The sequence below is a fragment of the Leopardus geoffroyi genome, chromosome A1 (assembly GCF_018350155.1).
Source record: "Leopardus geoffroyi isolate Oge1 chromosome A1, O.geoffroyi_Oge1_pat1.0, whole genome shotgun sequence".
Classification (NCBI taxonomy): Eukaryota; Metazoa; Chordata; class Mammalia; order Carnivora; family Felidae; genus Leopardus; species Leopardus geoffroyi.
The window spans coordinates 108,444,564-108,460,917 of record NC_059326.1 but is presented as its reverse complement, the minus strand read 5'-3'; the positions used below and the strand labels follow the sequence as shown (position 1 = coordinate 108,460,917).

At 37.6% G+C, this 16,354-nt stretch overlaps 2 protein-coding genes across 19 annotated transcripts in view; both read left to right on the top strand.

Annotated features, from left to right (window-relative positions):
- Positions 1–9,372, top strand: part of FNIP1 (folliculin interacting protein 1) — a 146,019-nt gene extending 136,647 nt beyond the window's left edge. For all 5 annotated transcript variants that reach the window (XM_045488018.1, XM_045488032.1, XM_045488024.1 and 2 more), the window contains 2 exons: positions 3,845–3,960; positions 6,568–9,372. In XM_045488018.1, the coding sequence (XP_045343974.1) occupies positions 3,845–3,960; positions 6,568–6,646 (195 nt within the window). In that variant the 3' untranslated portion in view covers positions 6,647–9,372. The remainder of the gene's footprint in view (positions 1–3,844; positions 3,961–6,567) is intronic.
- Positions 9,373–15,119: 5,747 nt separating this feature from the next.
- The window catches only part of RAPGEF6 (Rap guanine nucleotide exchange factor 6), a 191,365-nt gene continuing 190,130 nt past the window's right edge, over positions 15,120–16,354 (top strand). For 12 of the 14 annotated variants that reach the window (XM_045487928.1, XM_045487967.1, XM_045487913.1 and 9 more), the window contains exon 1: positions 15,120–15,428. In XM_045487928.1, coding sequence (XP_045343884.1) covers positions 15,360–15,428 — 69 coding nt within the window. In that variant the 5' untranslated portion in view covers positions 15,120–15,359. The remainder of the gene's footprint in view (positions 15,429–16,354) is intronic. The other 2 variants (XM_045487938.1, XM_045487943.1) reach the window with 2 other exon arrangements.

Sequence of the window (16,354 nt, the reverse complement as noted above, 5' to 3'; positions counted from 1 at the left end):
AATAACCTCTTACTGAGGACATCATTTCCAATTTCCAAAGTTCTTTTTTTTTTCTTTTTAGGAGAAATCTAATACAGCTTAGTTAAAAACCTCTGTAGATCAACATTATAAAGGCCACGTATAACAAATCTACAGCTAACATTATTCTCAGTGGTGAAAGACTGAAAGTTTTACCCCTTAGATCAAGGACAAGGCATGGATGCCCACTTTCACCACTTCTATTGTACATAGTACTGGAAATTGCTAGGCAGAGCAGTTAAGCAAGAAGAAGAAACAAAAAGTATCCTAATTGGAAAGGAAAAGGTGAAATTATCTCTGCAGATGACATAATCTTAAATGTAGAAAACTTAAAGATTCCACAAAAGAACAGATAGAGCTAATAAATGAATTCAGCAAATCTGCAAGGTACAAAATCAGCAAAGATAGTTGTACTTCCATATACTAGCAATGAACAATCTAAAATGGAAGTTAAGAAAGCACTTAAAATAGCATCAAAAGAATAAATTACTTAGTAATAAATTTGACCAGACCCAAATGGCTTGTATACTGAAAACTAGAAAACATTGCTGAAAGAAATAAAAGACATACATAAAGAGAAAGACATCTGGTGTTCATAAATTGGAAGTCTTAGTATTATGAAGATGACTGTACTACCCAAAGTAATCTACTTACTCCGTACAATCCTTACAAAAAATCCCAATGACTTCCTTTTTTTTTTTTTTTTGAGGAAATAGATCAAGTATCCTAAAATTTGTATGGTCGCTCAAAGGACTTAAAGAGCCAAAATAATCCTAAAAAAAGAAAAAGATGGAGGACTCACACCTCCTGATTTCAAAACTTAGTACAAAGTGACAATCTTCAAAACAGTTTGATATGGCTTTGGGACAGACACATAAAGCAATAGAATATGATAGCCCCCAAATAAACCTTTACTTACATGGTCAGTTGGTTTTGGACAAAGGAGTCATGACCATTCAAAGAGGAAAGGAGCTTTTGCAATAAATCATGTTGAGAAAACTGGATATCCACATGGCAACAGCATGAAATTGAGCCCTTTATGCCATGTACAAAAATGAACTCAAACTTGAATGTGACTTAAACCTAAACTTAAACCTAAACTTAAGTGCTTAAACTGTGTATAAAACTGTTTGAAGAAAACCTTGGGGGATAATCTTTATGACATTTGATTTGGCACTGATACTTGGATTTAAAACCAAAAGCACAGAGATGCCTGGGTGGCTCAGTTCGTTAAGTGTTCGACTTGGGGCAGGTCATGATTTCACAGCTTGTGAGTTCTAGCCCCATGTCCAGGCTCTGTGCTGACAACTCAGAGCCTGGAGTCTGCTTTGGATTCTGTGTCTCCCTCTCTCTCTGCCCTTCCCCTGCTTGTCTTTCTCTCTTTCTCTCTCTCTCTCTCTCACTCTCTCACTCTCAAAAATAAATGGACATTAAAAAAAATTTTAGAAGCACAGGCAAGAAAAGTAAAAAGTAGATACATGGGACTTCAGCAAATTCAAATTTTTGTATATCAAAGGACATTATCAACAAGTGAAAAGACAGTGTGCAGGGTAGGGGAAAATATTTGTAAATCATGTATCTTCCAAGAGATTGGTGTCCAGAATATATAGAGAACTCCCACAATTCAACAACAACAAAGAAAAACTCAATTTGAAAGTTGGCAAATAGACATTTCTCTAAAGATGTACAAACAGTCATTGAGCATATGAAAAGATCATCATCATTAGTCATTAGGAAAATGTAAATCAAAACCACAGTGAGATACTCCTTCACACCCATAAGTATGGCTCCAATCAAAAACAAGAATAACAAGGATTAGCCAAAATGTGGAGAAATGGGAACCCTTGCGCAATGCTGGTGGGAGTGTAAAATGGTGCAGCTGCTGTGCAAAACACTTTGGCAGTTCCCTAAAGAGTTTAACGTTGTATTGTCCCATGATTCAGCAATTCTACTTCTGGGTTGATACTCAAAACATTTGAAAGCAGGGACTCAAATAATTGTACTGTCATGTTCATGGCAGCATTATTTCCAATGGCCAAAAGTTGGAAATAACTCATGTCCATCAACAAATGAACGGATAAACAAAATGTGGTATAATACATAGAATGGGATATTTGAGTCATAGAAAGGAATGTAATTCTAATACCTTTTGATACAGCATGGATGAACCTTGCACACATTATGCTATGTAGAATTAGCAAAAAGGAAAGATATTATTATATGATTCTAGCTAAGTGAGGTATCTAGAAAAGGCAAATTCATAGAGATAGAAAGTAGAGATTACCAAGGGCTTGGGGGAAGGAGGGTATGAGGAGTTATTATGTAATGGGTGCAGAGTTTCTGTTTGGGATAATGAAAAAAAAGTTCTTGAAATGGATTGGGATGATGGTTGCACAACATTGTGACTGTACTTAATGCCACAGAATTGTATACTTAAAAATGGTTAATATAGTAAATTCCCAGATATATGTAAATTATATGTAAAGCTTATAGGTGTGTGTGTGTGTGTGTGTGTGTGTATGTATAATTTCTGTTTTGTTTTTCCAAGAAGAAAATGGGTTGTTATTAGCAGTTGTTTTTTTTTTTTTTTTTTTTTTTTTGAGTAAACTCCATGCCCAGTGTGAGACTCAAGCTCACAATCCTGAGATCAAGAGTCACACGGTCTACAGACTGAGCCAGCCAGCCAGTCACACCTGTTAGCAGTTTTAATAGTTGATTTTCATTGGAAAGGAATGGTCTGCAAGAATTTAGTGGGTTTTGTTTGTTTTTGTTTTAAATATTTATTTATTTTGAGAGAGAGAGCGCGCACATGCCAGAGGGTGCACAGCAGGGGAGGGGCAGATAGACAGAGAGAGAGAGAGAGAGAAGGAGAGAATTCCATGCAGGCTCTGAGCTATCAGGGCAGAGCTGGACACAGGTCTCGATCTCACAAATCGAGATCGTGACCTGAGCTGAAATCGATAATCTGCTGCTGAACCTACTGAGCCACCCAGGCACCCTGAGAATTTAGTGTTTTAACACCTGAAACTCATGTTTTGTCCTCATACATGTATAGCATTAATTCACATGAAAAATCGCCTATTGTACTTAATTGAGCAAGTTAGTTGATAAATGGAGTGTATGTGTTTTAGTTTTTAATGTTCTAGCCTAGAAACCTCTCTTTTCTAGTAAGCACTACTGAGCATTCTCTGTGAGCTGTTGTAGACTTTTTTCTTTAACTCCCCAGAGTAGAATGCACCCTGTCCTATGTAAATATATTTGAAATGTATCGTGAGTATTATATTTATCAAATTTGGAATAAAAGTGTTTTTTAAAGCTATGGAAATGTGTAGTGATAGTTTCACATCTTTTTAAATGTACTTAATGCTTCTCAGTTGTACACTTAAAAATGGTTAAAAAGGAAAATTTTATATTGTGTATAATTTACTGCATTAAAAAACAACAACAACACAGGGTTCCTGGATGGCTCAGTCAGTTAAGCATTTGACTCTTGATTTTGGCTCAGGTCATGATCTCATGGATTCATGATATTGAGCCCCACATTGGGCTCTGCGCTGATAGTGCAGAGCTTGCTTGGTATTCTCTCTCCCTCCCTCTCTCCGAACCTCCCCTGCTCCCACTCTCTTTATCTCTCTCAAAATAAATAAATAAACATTTAAAAAATCTCTGTAGGATCTAAATGTTTGATATGAGCAAGAAAAAAATTTACACTCCTTTAGCTAAAATTATGTGCTTTAAAAATGTGCTCAAAATTTTAATTTATATACAAATAACTAAACAGAATTGTCACAAATGTGATGCTTTGGAATTTCTACCTTCACTGCAGTGTGTAATGCATCTCGAAGACCGATTACAGGAGTTATACTTCAAGAGCAAAATGCTGTCTGAATACCTGAGAGGACAGATGCGTGTCCATGTCAAGGAACTAGGAGTGGTTCTAGGGTATGTTTATGGTTTCTTTTCTGGCTTTGTTTTCTCGTTACACTTTCTTTTTTTTTTTTTTATTTATTTTTTTTTTTATGTTTATTCATTTTTGAAAGACAGAGACAGAGCACAAGTAGGGGTGGTTAGAGAGAGAGGGAGACACAGAATCTGAAGCACGCTCCCGGCTCTGAGCTGTCAGCACAGAGCCCGATGTGGGGCTCAAACTCAGGAACTGTGAGATCATGACCTGAGCTGAAGTCGGAGGCTCAACCGACTGAGCCACGCAGGCCCCCCCTCATTACACTTTCTTTAGAAAAGGAATGTTCCTCAGAATTGCCTTTTTTCATTTTAAGTTATTTTCCTGTTAGAAGCTGAACAGTTACCAGTTGGGTCGCTCTATACCATATAAAAGCACATCCCTGGCCTCCACTTGTATTATTACAGTAAGTTGAGAATATGGTCAGATAAAAATGAACTAAAATCTGAATTTTCATCTTGGTGAAAATAAGTAAGTATTCATTTTTATTCATTTATGTGTTAAAACTCATCATTCCCAGCATATGACCTGCCATCCACATGAGCTGATTGAAGTAACACCATTCTGTGGGTGGTAGAACATTATCTACATATTACTATTCATTGCCTATTATCTTTATATTATATCTGTTTACTTTGCAGTTACTCCTGGGGAAAAGACACTTTTCTAAAATGCCAACTGAAGGAGGAACAGGAAGTTGGTGGGAGGCATTGTATAGCCTTTTTCCTTATATTCTGTAGTCACTTTGCCTATGTTCTATGGCTACTTTTTGTGTGTGTATTTGTGTGTGTGTGTGTGTGTGTGTGTGTGTGTGTGTGAGAATGTCAATTATTTCTCGAAATCCTGTTGAATACATTAAAACAAGGTAGAAATTTTTAAAATTAAGCTTTTTAGAAGGGAGGGAAAGTCAACATTAAGTAGCAACTGTGCATCAGAAACCAAATTAAATTCTTTGATTGGTGTTAATCCTCATCATCTAGACTGGACATAGATGATTCTGTGTGTGTCATGTCTTTTTTTTTTAATTTAAACTAGCTTTTAATTTATTATGCATATAACCAGATTTTACAGTGCATTTTGACATAAAATTAAAATTAATTCATTAGTGTCTTTTCCTCAACTTCTAACCCTCACCCACATAGTTGATGGATTGTCTCTTCTTATAGAATTTTTAAATGTAGAGGATAAAAAATATAAATTAGTTTGTATTCTACATATCATCCTGCAATTTGCCTTGGAATAGATGTTGAATGTTTTTTTTTTTTTTCAACGTTTATTTATTTTTGGGACAGAGAGAGACAGAGCATGAACGGGGGAGGGGTAGAGAGAGGGAGACACAGAATCGGAAACAGGCTCCAGGCTCTGAGCCATCAGCCCAGAGCCTGACGCGGGGCTCGAACTCACGGACCGCGAGATCGTGACCTGGCTGAAGTCGGACGCTTAACCAACTGCGCCACCCAGGCGCCCCTAGATGTTGAATGTTCATACAAGCACATACTAATTTATTTTTAATGGTTGTATAGCATTTCATTATTTGATAGAGTTTAAATTATTTTCAGGTTTTTTGCTGTTACAAATTAGTGCTGAAATGAATATACATCTTTGAAGTTTGTAGGATAAATTCTTAGAAGTAGAATTTTTGGTTAAAGGACATGTGTATTAAATTTTTGATAGATATTGTTAGTTATTGTGATAGGTAATACTAAAGGTTATCCAAAAAATATCAGAATAGATTCTCACAGACAGCAGGAAGCTACCTCTTCCTACTGCTGCCTATTAGCAAATTTTTTCATCTTTGTTAAGCTACTAGCTGAAAAAATGTAATAGGATTTTACTCAGATTTATTCTCTAACTGTGAATGAATCTGCATAACTTTTTCTGTCTTTATTGGCCTTTTTTCCCCCTATAAATTATTTGTGGTAGGATGAATTTTTAAGAAGCATCCATTACTTCTTCCCAGTACTTCTTTTTATAAAAACATTTGTATCCAGGGGTGCCTGGGTGACTCGGTCGGTTAAGCATCTGACTTCGGCTCAGGTCATGATCTCATGGTTTGTGGGTTCGAGCCCCACATCGGGCACTGTGCTGACAGCTCAGAGCCCAGAGCCTGCTTCTGATTCTGTGTCTACCCCTCCCATGCTCATGCTCTGTCTTTCTCTGTCTCTCAATAATAAATATTTAAAAAAAAAAACCCTTTTTTTTTAATAAGAAAACATTTGTATCCAAAACAGTATGGGTGCACACAATTTTTCTATTATTTATTGTATTTCTTACATACTGTCCCTTGCCCTGATACATGGTCCATTAGCAGGTCAGTGATATGCTTTCCTACATCCATGATCTTGTTGCTGTTGGGTTTCAGAGACTTTCTTTTTAAAAAAATCTTTGGCTCTGGTTTTTACTTACTGAAAAATTTCCAGCTTGTGTTATCTTCAACTCTCTTCTTATCCTTTTCCTTTTGGCCAGAGTGCCCTACTTTCTTGACATCTGAGATATAGTGTGACTTTACCCGTAGCACTTACTGCCTGTAGGACACATGTCCTGGGTACAGAATGCCTAACCTGAAATTTTTGTTTTCTTTATTTCAGGATTGAATCCAGTGATCTTCCTCTTCTGGCTGCTGTAGCAAGCACTCACTCTCCATATGTTGCTCAGATACTCCTTTAACACAAAGGTCATTAGAAATTAACTTTGGTAGAAAGTTAAATAGAAACTAAAGAAGCAGATGCAACATGCGTTTATGGCTTTTTTTCTCCCTGTTAGACTTCCATCTGAATGAGTCAAATGCCTGGGTATCCTGCATTGCAGTACATATTGTGTGATCATTGGATTGCTTTTTCCTTTTGGCTGGACTTTTGGGTGGTGGTATATTTTTAACCAAGTGAGCCTAAAGCAGCATAAATAATATTTAGGGAAAGCATTTGAAAAAGCCAAAGTACAGAAATTTCTACAAAATGAATATCATCAAGGAATTTCATATGATCACTCCTGTGTTGCCACACCCATAAATAGCATTGGATATCTCATAATTAAATGACTCAGAAATAGTCATTTAATTAATTTGAATTCCTTATTTCTAAGGTATGGAGACCTATAAAAACTTGATTGTTCTTTTGTTTTTCAATTCAAAATAGCTAATTTTAGAGTATTTCTCAAACTATTTTAAATAGCCTGTTAATTATAATAATCCAGAATAATGAGTGTAAATGTGTGTATGTTATCCATCCAAGTGTACATATGTATCTATTTTTTAAAGAAGCAGAGGTAGAAATACAAGATTGATTGATAAACATGTCTTTTTAAAAAAAATATTTTCAACTAGTATCAGTTGTAAATAGTGTTGAAATGTTGCTTTCTGGTGAATTATCTGTTTCACACACCCTAAAACATAACTAAAGCCAATCTTTTTTTAAGGCTGAGTAATGTAGGTTCCCCAAATAAAAATACTACTTTATACCATTTGTTTTGTTTGTAAGAATAAGCTAATTCTTATAAATGTTAGTATTTACATTTTTGCATCTAATTTAATAAATAAAAATTAGGATTAAAAATTGCACCAAAGCATTGGGAAAAATAATACTGTTTTCTTTAAAAGTGCTCAGGTAGCCAAGGCCTTTGCTTTCAATATCAGCCCTTCTTGAACCCATAGGAACTGAATGTTTGTTTCACTGCTTCATAATAATCAGTTTACACTAATAGAGCTTATTAATTCTTAAAATTACTCTCATTTCTCTAATAGCCCCTCCCTTCCAAAATCTAATTTGTTTTCAGAATTTTCACTTTTCAGTTGTTAATATTTTTTGTATATTTTGTAGAGTGTTGCTTATAAGAAAGGCTAATATGGAACCAAACTCTTGTAAGTAATGTAAATATAAAGATGGGTAGATAAAGTTTTCATTATGCTCTACTACCTCAGTTTACTTGAATACTACATTATAGTTTATTCTTTACTTACCTGATTTAAGACACTTTTAATGCTGAAAGTGAAATTGGTTTCTGCTTTCATGGACTATTTTCATCATAATTAATTGATTAGCTTAAAAAAACTACTTGCTATTCTCTTACTCAATATAATTACTGTATAATACATTCATTCTTGCTGTTTGAATTTTCAGTAAATAAGTACGATTTCTGTGGTTTGTTTAGTCTTTGGCCTTGAATTTATAGTGTTGGGTCACATTTTGCTTTGTTCTTTATGTATTCACGAACTCTCTAATAGAAAAGAAATGGTTATTTTAATGGAGTGTAAACCTGAAATTGTTGTGCCTGTAATCATTGTTGCCCCTGTGTCCTGTCACCTGGTCCCAGTTAATACCTGAGTCTCCCATGGATGACTTGCTGCCAAGGAGCATTTATAGATCTGTTTTCTTTGGCTTGAGTTTCTTATTCCATTAATTACTGAAATTCTTCCCTCTTTTATTGTTTGGGATTCTATAGTCAGTCTCTTTGGCAGAATTCAGAGTATAGACAGATTCATATGGGGGCCACTGTACATTATTTTTTTTTATTGTAGTTCAAATGCTATGTATGTAGCAGGTAGATAATGTCTGATTTTGCTTGTTTTCTTTTTTTAATTAATCATCAAATGATTCACAGTCCTGTTTGAAATCTCTATCATTTAGGAAATCTAGTCTTCAGTAAATGGATGGCCCATGCTACTACCGTTCCTTTTAAAACTAAGCTTTGCTCAGAAGGAAGAACCTTAGTTTCTTAATAGAATCATTAATCCTTATAGGATTCCTGAGTTTTATAATTCCTAACCCTCTGTAATTTCTACTGCCTTCATCATAGTCATGTTTTTCCTTACACAAAGCCCAAGGAATGAGCTGCTACTTCTTTAAAGTGTGATCATTATGATGAATGTGAAGAGTTCTGGCCTGTTCAAAATAATTTTTTCAACTTCTTATGGTACAAACAGTTATGTGTTACATATTTTAAAAACCTGTTTGATGCAACAGGGAATAAAAAAACCCTGTTAATGTTGCAACAGGAAATGAAAAAGGGATCTTTTACATTATAGATTTAAAACTAATTTTTCCTTGTATATAAACTAATTGGTTTGTTTTGAAATATTTTTAGCCTTTACTAATGTGTCTTAATTTTGAGTTTGAAAATGTTAAGTGCAATAAACATACTAGCACAGATTTCATTTTGTTGCAATTGGCATACACTGGGGATGATCACTTAAAAAAAAGATTTTACACCATGCCTACTTCTGGTGGATGTCTTATGAGATTGTTCTGCTTTCTCTTAAGTTATTTAGATGGTGGGATATGTAAAATGTACATACTTGTTCCTTGTTCTGTATACATTTCTCAAATGTACACCTGTATTATAATAACCTCCCAGTTCTAGGGGAAATTTGTGCAATAAATACACATCGATTTGATGGATGATGTTAGTCTCTTTCATGTGTTAATAAGGTGTATGTAACATCATAGACTCCGGTGTCACCTCACTTGGATTCTTTTCACAAGTGTGGCACTTCTACATATATGACCATGTTCATTATGTCCTCCTTTAATCCTAAATTTCTTTATTGGTATATAGTAGAATCTGCTTCCTAATATGGTTGTGTGGATCAAGTGAAATAGCGAACGTCAAAAATTTATCTCCGTGCACGGCACACCCCACATGGTCAATAATTCTTGACTGCTACTGTTATAAGGTATTCTGTCCAGTCTCCCCTGTATGGCACCCAGCTCTTGGGGGGAGAATTTAATATATGTTCTTGTGAATAAAAACCTAGCCACAAAAAATATACTGGTATAATGTTACATTTGACCTGTTCCTCATGATGACAGATAGAAAATCTTCTTCTTTTTGAAAACAAACTAAACATCATTTAAAACCTAGAAGAATCCATGTAAACCTGTTAAGAACATGTATTCAATACAAAGTACCATTGGCCTTATAATTAAAAAATTCGCCAGTTGGTTTGGATTTTAATTGATTCGTTCACTGATTTTGTGTGTTGGCTCTGAGCAAGTCTATCCTCTTCATCTGCATTATAGGGTAAGTAAGCTCTTCCATCAATCCAGAGTGCCTGCTTTGCGGTAGTGATTAAGCCCTGAGTAAGCTGTTGAGATGCTACCTTATCTTACTCAGGCTGGTCGATTTGGGCAGAGTTATGCCAGGAGATAGGATTAGATCTGTTTTCATATCATTTTATATATATGACTCTTAAATTTGACCAAAGAAAATAAGTGCACTATTTTAAAGCAGAGAGGAAGTATCAAGTATTTGGGTATCATCCGTCAGATATTTTAAAAGTTTATAATTGGTACCTGTGTCTATATGTGCTGTTCCTGTATATAAATGGTATCTTGTAACATTTCTGACAAGTGTAGAGGAATGATTTTGGTAATAAGAATCTGAAAATACAGAATTTCATCTGAGATCGTGTAGTCTTTGAGGGTTTGTTTTGTTTCTCAGAAGAGAATGGTTTCCAACTACTATGTGGTGACAAATGTATTGTAAAAAATTATTTGGTATTTCTTTGTTTTTGCCAATGTAGAATGTAGGAGTTGGATGGCAAACAAGACCAAAGTGAGTTGAAGGTACAATGGGAGCTGGGGAATTGTAGTTCTGAGTAGGAAGGACTTAGATAGAAAGGCAGAGGTTGGAGAGTATAGAGCTGCTTATCCTTGCTTTGGAGTGCAGACCATGGACTTGGTCATGTTTGTTCTAGGTTTAACATTTGAGACTTCCCTTAAAAAAAAAAAACAAAAAACTATAAGCAGCCCTAAAGATGTTTTTAAAGAATATGTGAAGTATTCATTCATTATTTGTCAGAACTTTGGTGGTCTTAAAGCATATGCTACCTCCTGAGACTTGGTCCCTTCTAGTTCTTTTTAAAGGGACTTTCTGGTGAAAGTATGAGCCTAGTCTGATCCCTTCATCAGATTGCAGTCTCTGGGTTAACACTGATCAGACCTCCAGCAGATAAGATAAACCTGTATTTACTCTAAGGAGAGTATTAAGTTGAAGAGGCTTGAGCTTCCTTTTTTCCAAGTGACTGTTTTAACAAGGGCAGTCCAAAAATAGATGTATACACCTCAATGCTCAAATTCAGATTCTTGGTAAAGGCAGTGTTACCTAAATAGTCTTCAGGGGAATAACACTGTTGAAATGTGTTAAGTATAAGGGTGATATTATTTTCTCAAGAAACTTGTGATGCCACTTTTGTGTCGCACATTTAGTCCAGCACTTACAGGTCAGTATCATTCACTGCATGAAAGGTCTGGAATTAGTTGGGTCAGACTAGTCCAGAACCTGAGTTAGTTTCAAGTAGTGTTCAAACCTGGCCACATATTAGAAATACCTATGTAGCTTTTGAGAAATATTAATTCCTAGACCTCACCCTCAGGTCCTGATTTAATAACCGTAATTGACCTTACTTAAAGATTTGGGCCAGAAAATGCTCTTCTTTTTCATAGTGACTCAGACTCCCAGCATATACCAAATCTCAATTCTTTACTTTATTCTAGGTGCTATTAAAAACAGGGCTCTTTACTTGCATGTTTTTGTTGGTTTGCTATTATTTTGGAAAGACAGACATTATGAGTATGTCTGCCTAATTAGGATTTGGTTTTGCCTAAAGCATTTGCTTAGCCAGAACTTTCTTTGCCATTGGAGAGCAATCAAGTGCCTATCTTTTTTTTATAGCAAAATCCCCTCTTAATTACTTAGTCCTTAGGTTGTTTCATTTATTCATTCAACAAACACTGATTGAGCACTTATTATGTGCTGGGCACAAGTCTCGATGCCAGTGATATGCCAATAAATAACACAAACCTTCTTCTGTGTTCTCATGGAGTTTACATATTTCCCACCAGTGGAAGAGATAGACGAAAATATGGTGTCAGGTTGTGGTAAGTACAATGGAGAAAAATAAGGTAGGGTAAGGAGTTAAGCCATTTTTTCTTTTTAAGATTTAACCATGTTTTGTTTTTCCTAGGAGTTAGTAAACCGTTTGTATTCAGAGCCATTATGGTTCCTTTCGTACCTGGTATCTACCAGGTAGTACTGGTGAATCCCATCCCAAAGGTGGCCTTTTCTCTGAAAGTAGCTATTAGAGCTTTCAGTGTCAATTCACTTTTTTCAGCATACCAGCACATAAAAGATGGTAAGGACAAGATAGATTTTGAAAATGTGTGTGTGGTGCCTGGGTGGTTCAGTCCGTTATGCATCTGACTCGGCTCAGGTCATGATCTTACAGTTTTTGGGCTCTGTGCTGACAGCAAGGAGCCTGCTTGGGATTCCCTCCCTGTCCATCTCTCTCCGCCCCCCACCCCCATTTGTGCACAGGCACACGCACACTGTCTCTCAAATAAACTTAAAAAAAAATGTGCTTTAATTTCAATTTGTATAGCTACCATGAACATTAATGTATTGTTTTCACTGTTGTTGTCTTATAGTAAAGCCTAAAAGTAAGTTATTTTTGTATAGTTAATTCATTTTTTCATGAAATATTATATACAGAAAAATTAATATACACTAATGTAACCATCACTTAGGTCAAGAAGTAAATCATTTTTAGTAACCTAGAAGCCCCTTCCTCCACGTGTCCTGTCCTGATATAATCCTCTTTCTTATTTTTCTAACTACCAACCTGACTTTTGTGAACATCATCTCCCTTTTTCTTTATAATTTTATCTGTCTTTGCATCCCTATGTGATATAATTTAATTTTGCTTGTGTTTGAACAAGCATATAATTATACTTGATATTTTGTGGTTTGCTTTTTTCCTCTCAACACTCTGCAGGTGTTTCATCCATGTATTATGCAGTCGATATGCTACTGAATGCACATACCAGAATATACCCATTCTCTTATTGATGGACATGTTATGTTTTATTTTTTGGCTAATATGAACAATGAACATTTTTGTTCATCTTTTCTGGTGTACATGGGCATTCTTCAGGACATACATCAAGGATTGTCAAAGGGTATGTTTCAGCTTTACTACATAATTTTTTTGCCAAAGCAGTTTTCCAGTTAACACTTAATCTGCAGTTTGTGAGAGTTCTTGTTCCACATCTTCATGAATACCTCAGTGTTTCTGAAAGTTATTTTTTTTTAATGTTTAATGTTTATTTTTAAGAGACGGATATAGAGTGCGAGTAGGGAAGGGGTAGAGAGAGAAGGGAGACAGAGAATCCACAGCAGGCTCCAGGCCCTGAGCTATCAGCATAGAGCCCCACATGGGGCTCGAATTCACGAACTTCGAGACCATGACCCGAGCCGAAGTTGGACGCTTAACCAACTGAGCCACCCAGGTGCCCCTGTTTGAAAGTTATTAAAGAAAAAAAAATTAGGCATTTAAAAAAAAACTTTCCAGTTCTTCAAACTCGAATTTCTGCTTTAGAGAAATCACTTTTCAGAGGTGAAGTAATAGGAATAACAAAGTGCTTGCATTATGCAGGCAACATCCTAAGTACTTCACATGAATTATCTCATATAATCTTGAGAATTCCAAAGCAATGGGGTCCTTTACTATTCTCATTTTACAGATAAGGGAACTGAAGTTCAGAGATACTAAGTAACTTCACCAAGTGATTCAAATAGAAATGGCCTATTATAGACACACATTCAGTGTTTGTCCCTAAAGTCCAAGCTCATGGTCATCATGCTTTAATTCCTCTACCTTCTTTCAAAATACTTAAGTGGCCCTAAAAACTGATCCTTGAAGAATGGAAGGGCTAAACCTTTAAAATCCTAGGCAGACTTTGAGAGGTTGTTTATACGCACAAAAAAATGTCGAAAAAGGGTCATTGCAATTCCTTGTGATCTCTCCACAATTTATCTCCAGAATGGCTGAGCCACAACTTCCCTGGTAAGGTTTTTGACCTATACCCAAAAAAGAAATGTGCTAATATTATGTTGTAAACTTCAAGTTTGGGCAAGCCCAACGACCAACGGAAAACAAAACTATTATTAACAGCCATCATTACCAGGTCCCAGATAAGGTAAATGTTGCAGCCTGAATTCTTTACTTTCTGTTGTTCTAAAATATAATTTTAATTCTTACTACGTCATTAAAAGAGTGAATAACATAATCCTAAATCACTTCGAGTTACTTAGTGAACTGTGCTAATTGCTGTGAGAAATACAAAGATGTACGTAGATGTGGTATAGATCTCAAAAGGCTTCAAATTCAGTAAAAAGGATTATGCCTATGATGGCTACAAAGTGACGCATTTTGAGACCAGTGCGGCCCATCTGTGGGCTAAAGACAGCCATGAAAAATACTGTCCTGGAACGATGGATTCTGGAATTGTATCAGTCGTCTCACAGTGAAAACATCACCTGCGGGTGCCTGGCTATTATGAAGTTTGGTCTGTTTTTCTTACCAAGAGACCAGTAGTTTGTAAATGGAAATGTGTTGTATTCGCACTGTTGGGGAACAGGCTAGCATGTAAAATGTGCGAAATTGGTGACTTCAAGTCCCGACGACCCTAAACCCTACCCACCTGAGGAAAAGGCTGAGTTGAGGGAGGGCTGCCCTGGGCACTGGTTATGTGAATACAGTACAGACTCGACTTCTCGAACCTGCATTAACTTTGAACGGGCCGCGCCATCAGCGCCTGCCAATCTCTGAGGCTCAAGGCCGCGAGGCTTTTGATTTCTCTGTCCCGATCTCAGTACGTCCGTAAAAGACAGGGCAAGCAAGTACTTCCTGGAGGGTTCCTTCCACAGGAGATTCGTTTTATTTCAACAAATGTAAGGAAGAGAGGGAATGAACTTCCTTGCTCGCTAAACGGTAGCAGCGAAGTCTGCACTTTGTCCGAGGGAGGGGCGTCGGAGTTGCAGAACTGAAGTTTGGCCCGGGCCTGGCCACGCCCTGAGCTTCCGGATTTGGGCACAAACTGAACCCCCCTACCTAGAACGCTTACCCCACCGTTCTGCCCCAACAGGAAACTTCTCTTTAGTCCGTCATAACGCATTTCCGGCCCCTGAGCCGGAAGTTGAAACGGCCGAAACCGCAAATCCGAGGCGAATCCTGTGGCCGGTTTAGGTGAGATCTCGCGACGCTTCTTCAAATCTCACGAAGAGCCGGAAGAGTCCTAATGCACCACCCCAGTTTTTACGTCACCCCGGAGACACGCCCTTGGGCGCCCGTTTGCGTGCTCGCCCGTCTTGCGCATGCGCAATATCCCCCCTTCCGCCCCCGTGTGGGCTTCCCTCTGGCCAGTCGCGCGTGGGCTGAGGCCCTGGGCGGGCGTTGCGAAGGCTTGTTTGCTTGAGCGCTGACCCCGGGGCCGTCCGGAGTTCTCTACCTCGGGGTTGGAAGGTGTAGACCCCCTACCTAAGGTGAATGTGCTGTCTCGTGGGCTGCTAAGGCCAGGCAGGGAGCACGGGGGCCGGGGCAGCGGCCATGAACTCGCCCGTGGACCCCGGCGCTAGGCAGGCGCTGAAGAAGAAGCCTCCCGAGCGGACCCCCGAGGTAAGGTTGGTGGACTCTAGTTGTCCAATGGACAACATCCCCTTGTCGGTCCGAAACCTGCGGCGACTGTCCCCTTGCCAGATCCTCGCACCTGCTGCCGGTGTATCTGTTCTCTACGTTCCCCCGCCCTCACCCAGGCCCTTCTCGCCGAGGTGATGACCGCCTTTCTTGCTCGAGATGCCGCCTTTCTCGTACACCCGTCTTTGCCGGTGACTTCCTGGTGTTTTCGATAAGAAGACACCATTACAAAGTTGTATTTTGTCAGGGCAAAATGTGCGTCTTGGAGGGAGAGTACCCTTAGGTAGATAGACTTTGAAAAACGAAGTAGACATTATAAGTGAATAGTCACGTTGCTAAGAAGTAACTTATTGCCTAGAAAAGAAAGTTTTCAAAAGCACTTTAAAACTGCATCCAGTCAGATGATGAATTCTGGGAGTGGATGATGCATATTTAAAGATCTGTTCTTGTGGTACTTTCTCAAACTGTCAGCGGGAAATTTTACAGTATTTTGTGCTTGGATCCAGAATTTGGTATATTGGGTTAGCATCAGTGGCATACGCTTAAATGATTTTCATCATCAGACCTGAAGGCTGATTTTCAGACTGGTATCTGAAACCTTTTAATTTTGCACAGCCTTATAGAGTGCTTAAATTTTTTTTTTTGGGGGGGGGGGAAGGTTTTCCTTGATTTGGAGAAGTTTCTGTAATACATGGTATGTTTCCTAAAGCAAAAAGCAAAAACTGGCAACAGCGTGAACAGATCGGTGGATTGTCTTGTATATAGTTGCAATAAATGAAATTAATTGCTTTCTTACTAAGTCACTTTGTAGGTTTTTTCAGATTTATAGTGCTTTGCATAGTGGGTTTCAGTAACTTTGGGCTGACCTTTTGGGACATGACATTAGTCAAGCCGTAGCTGTAGTTGTG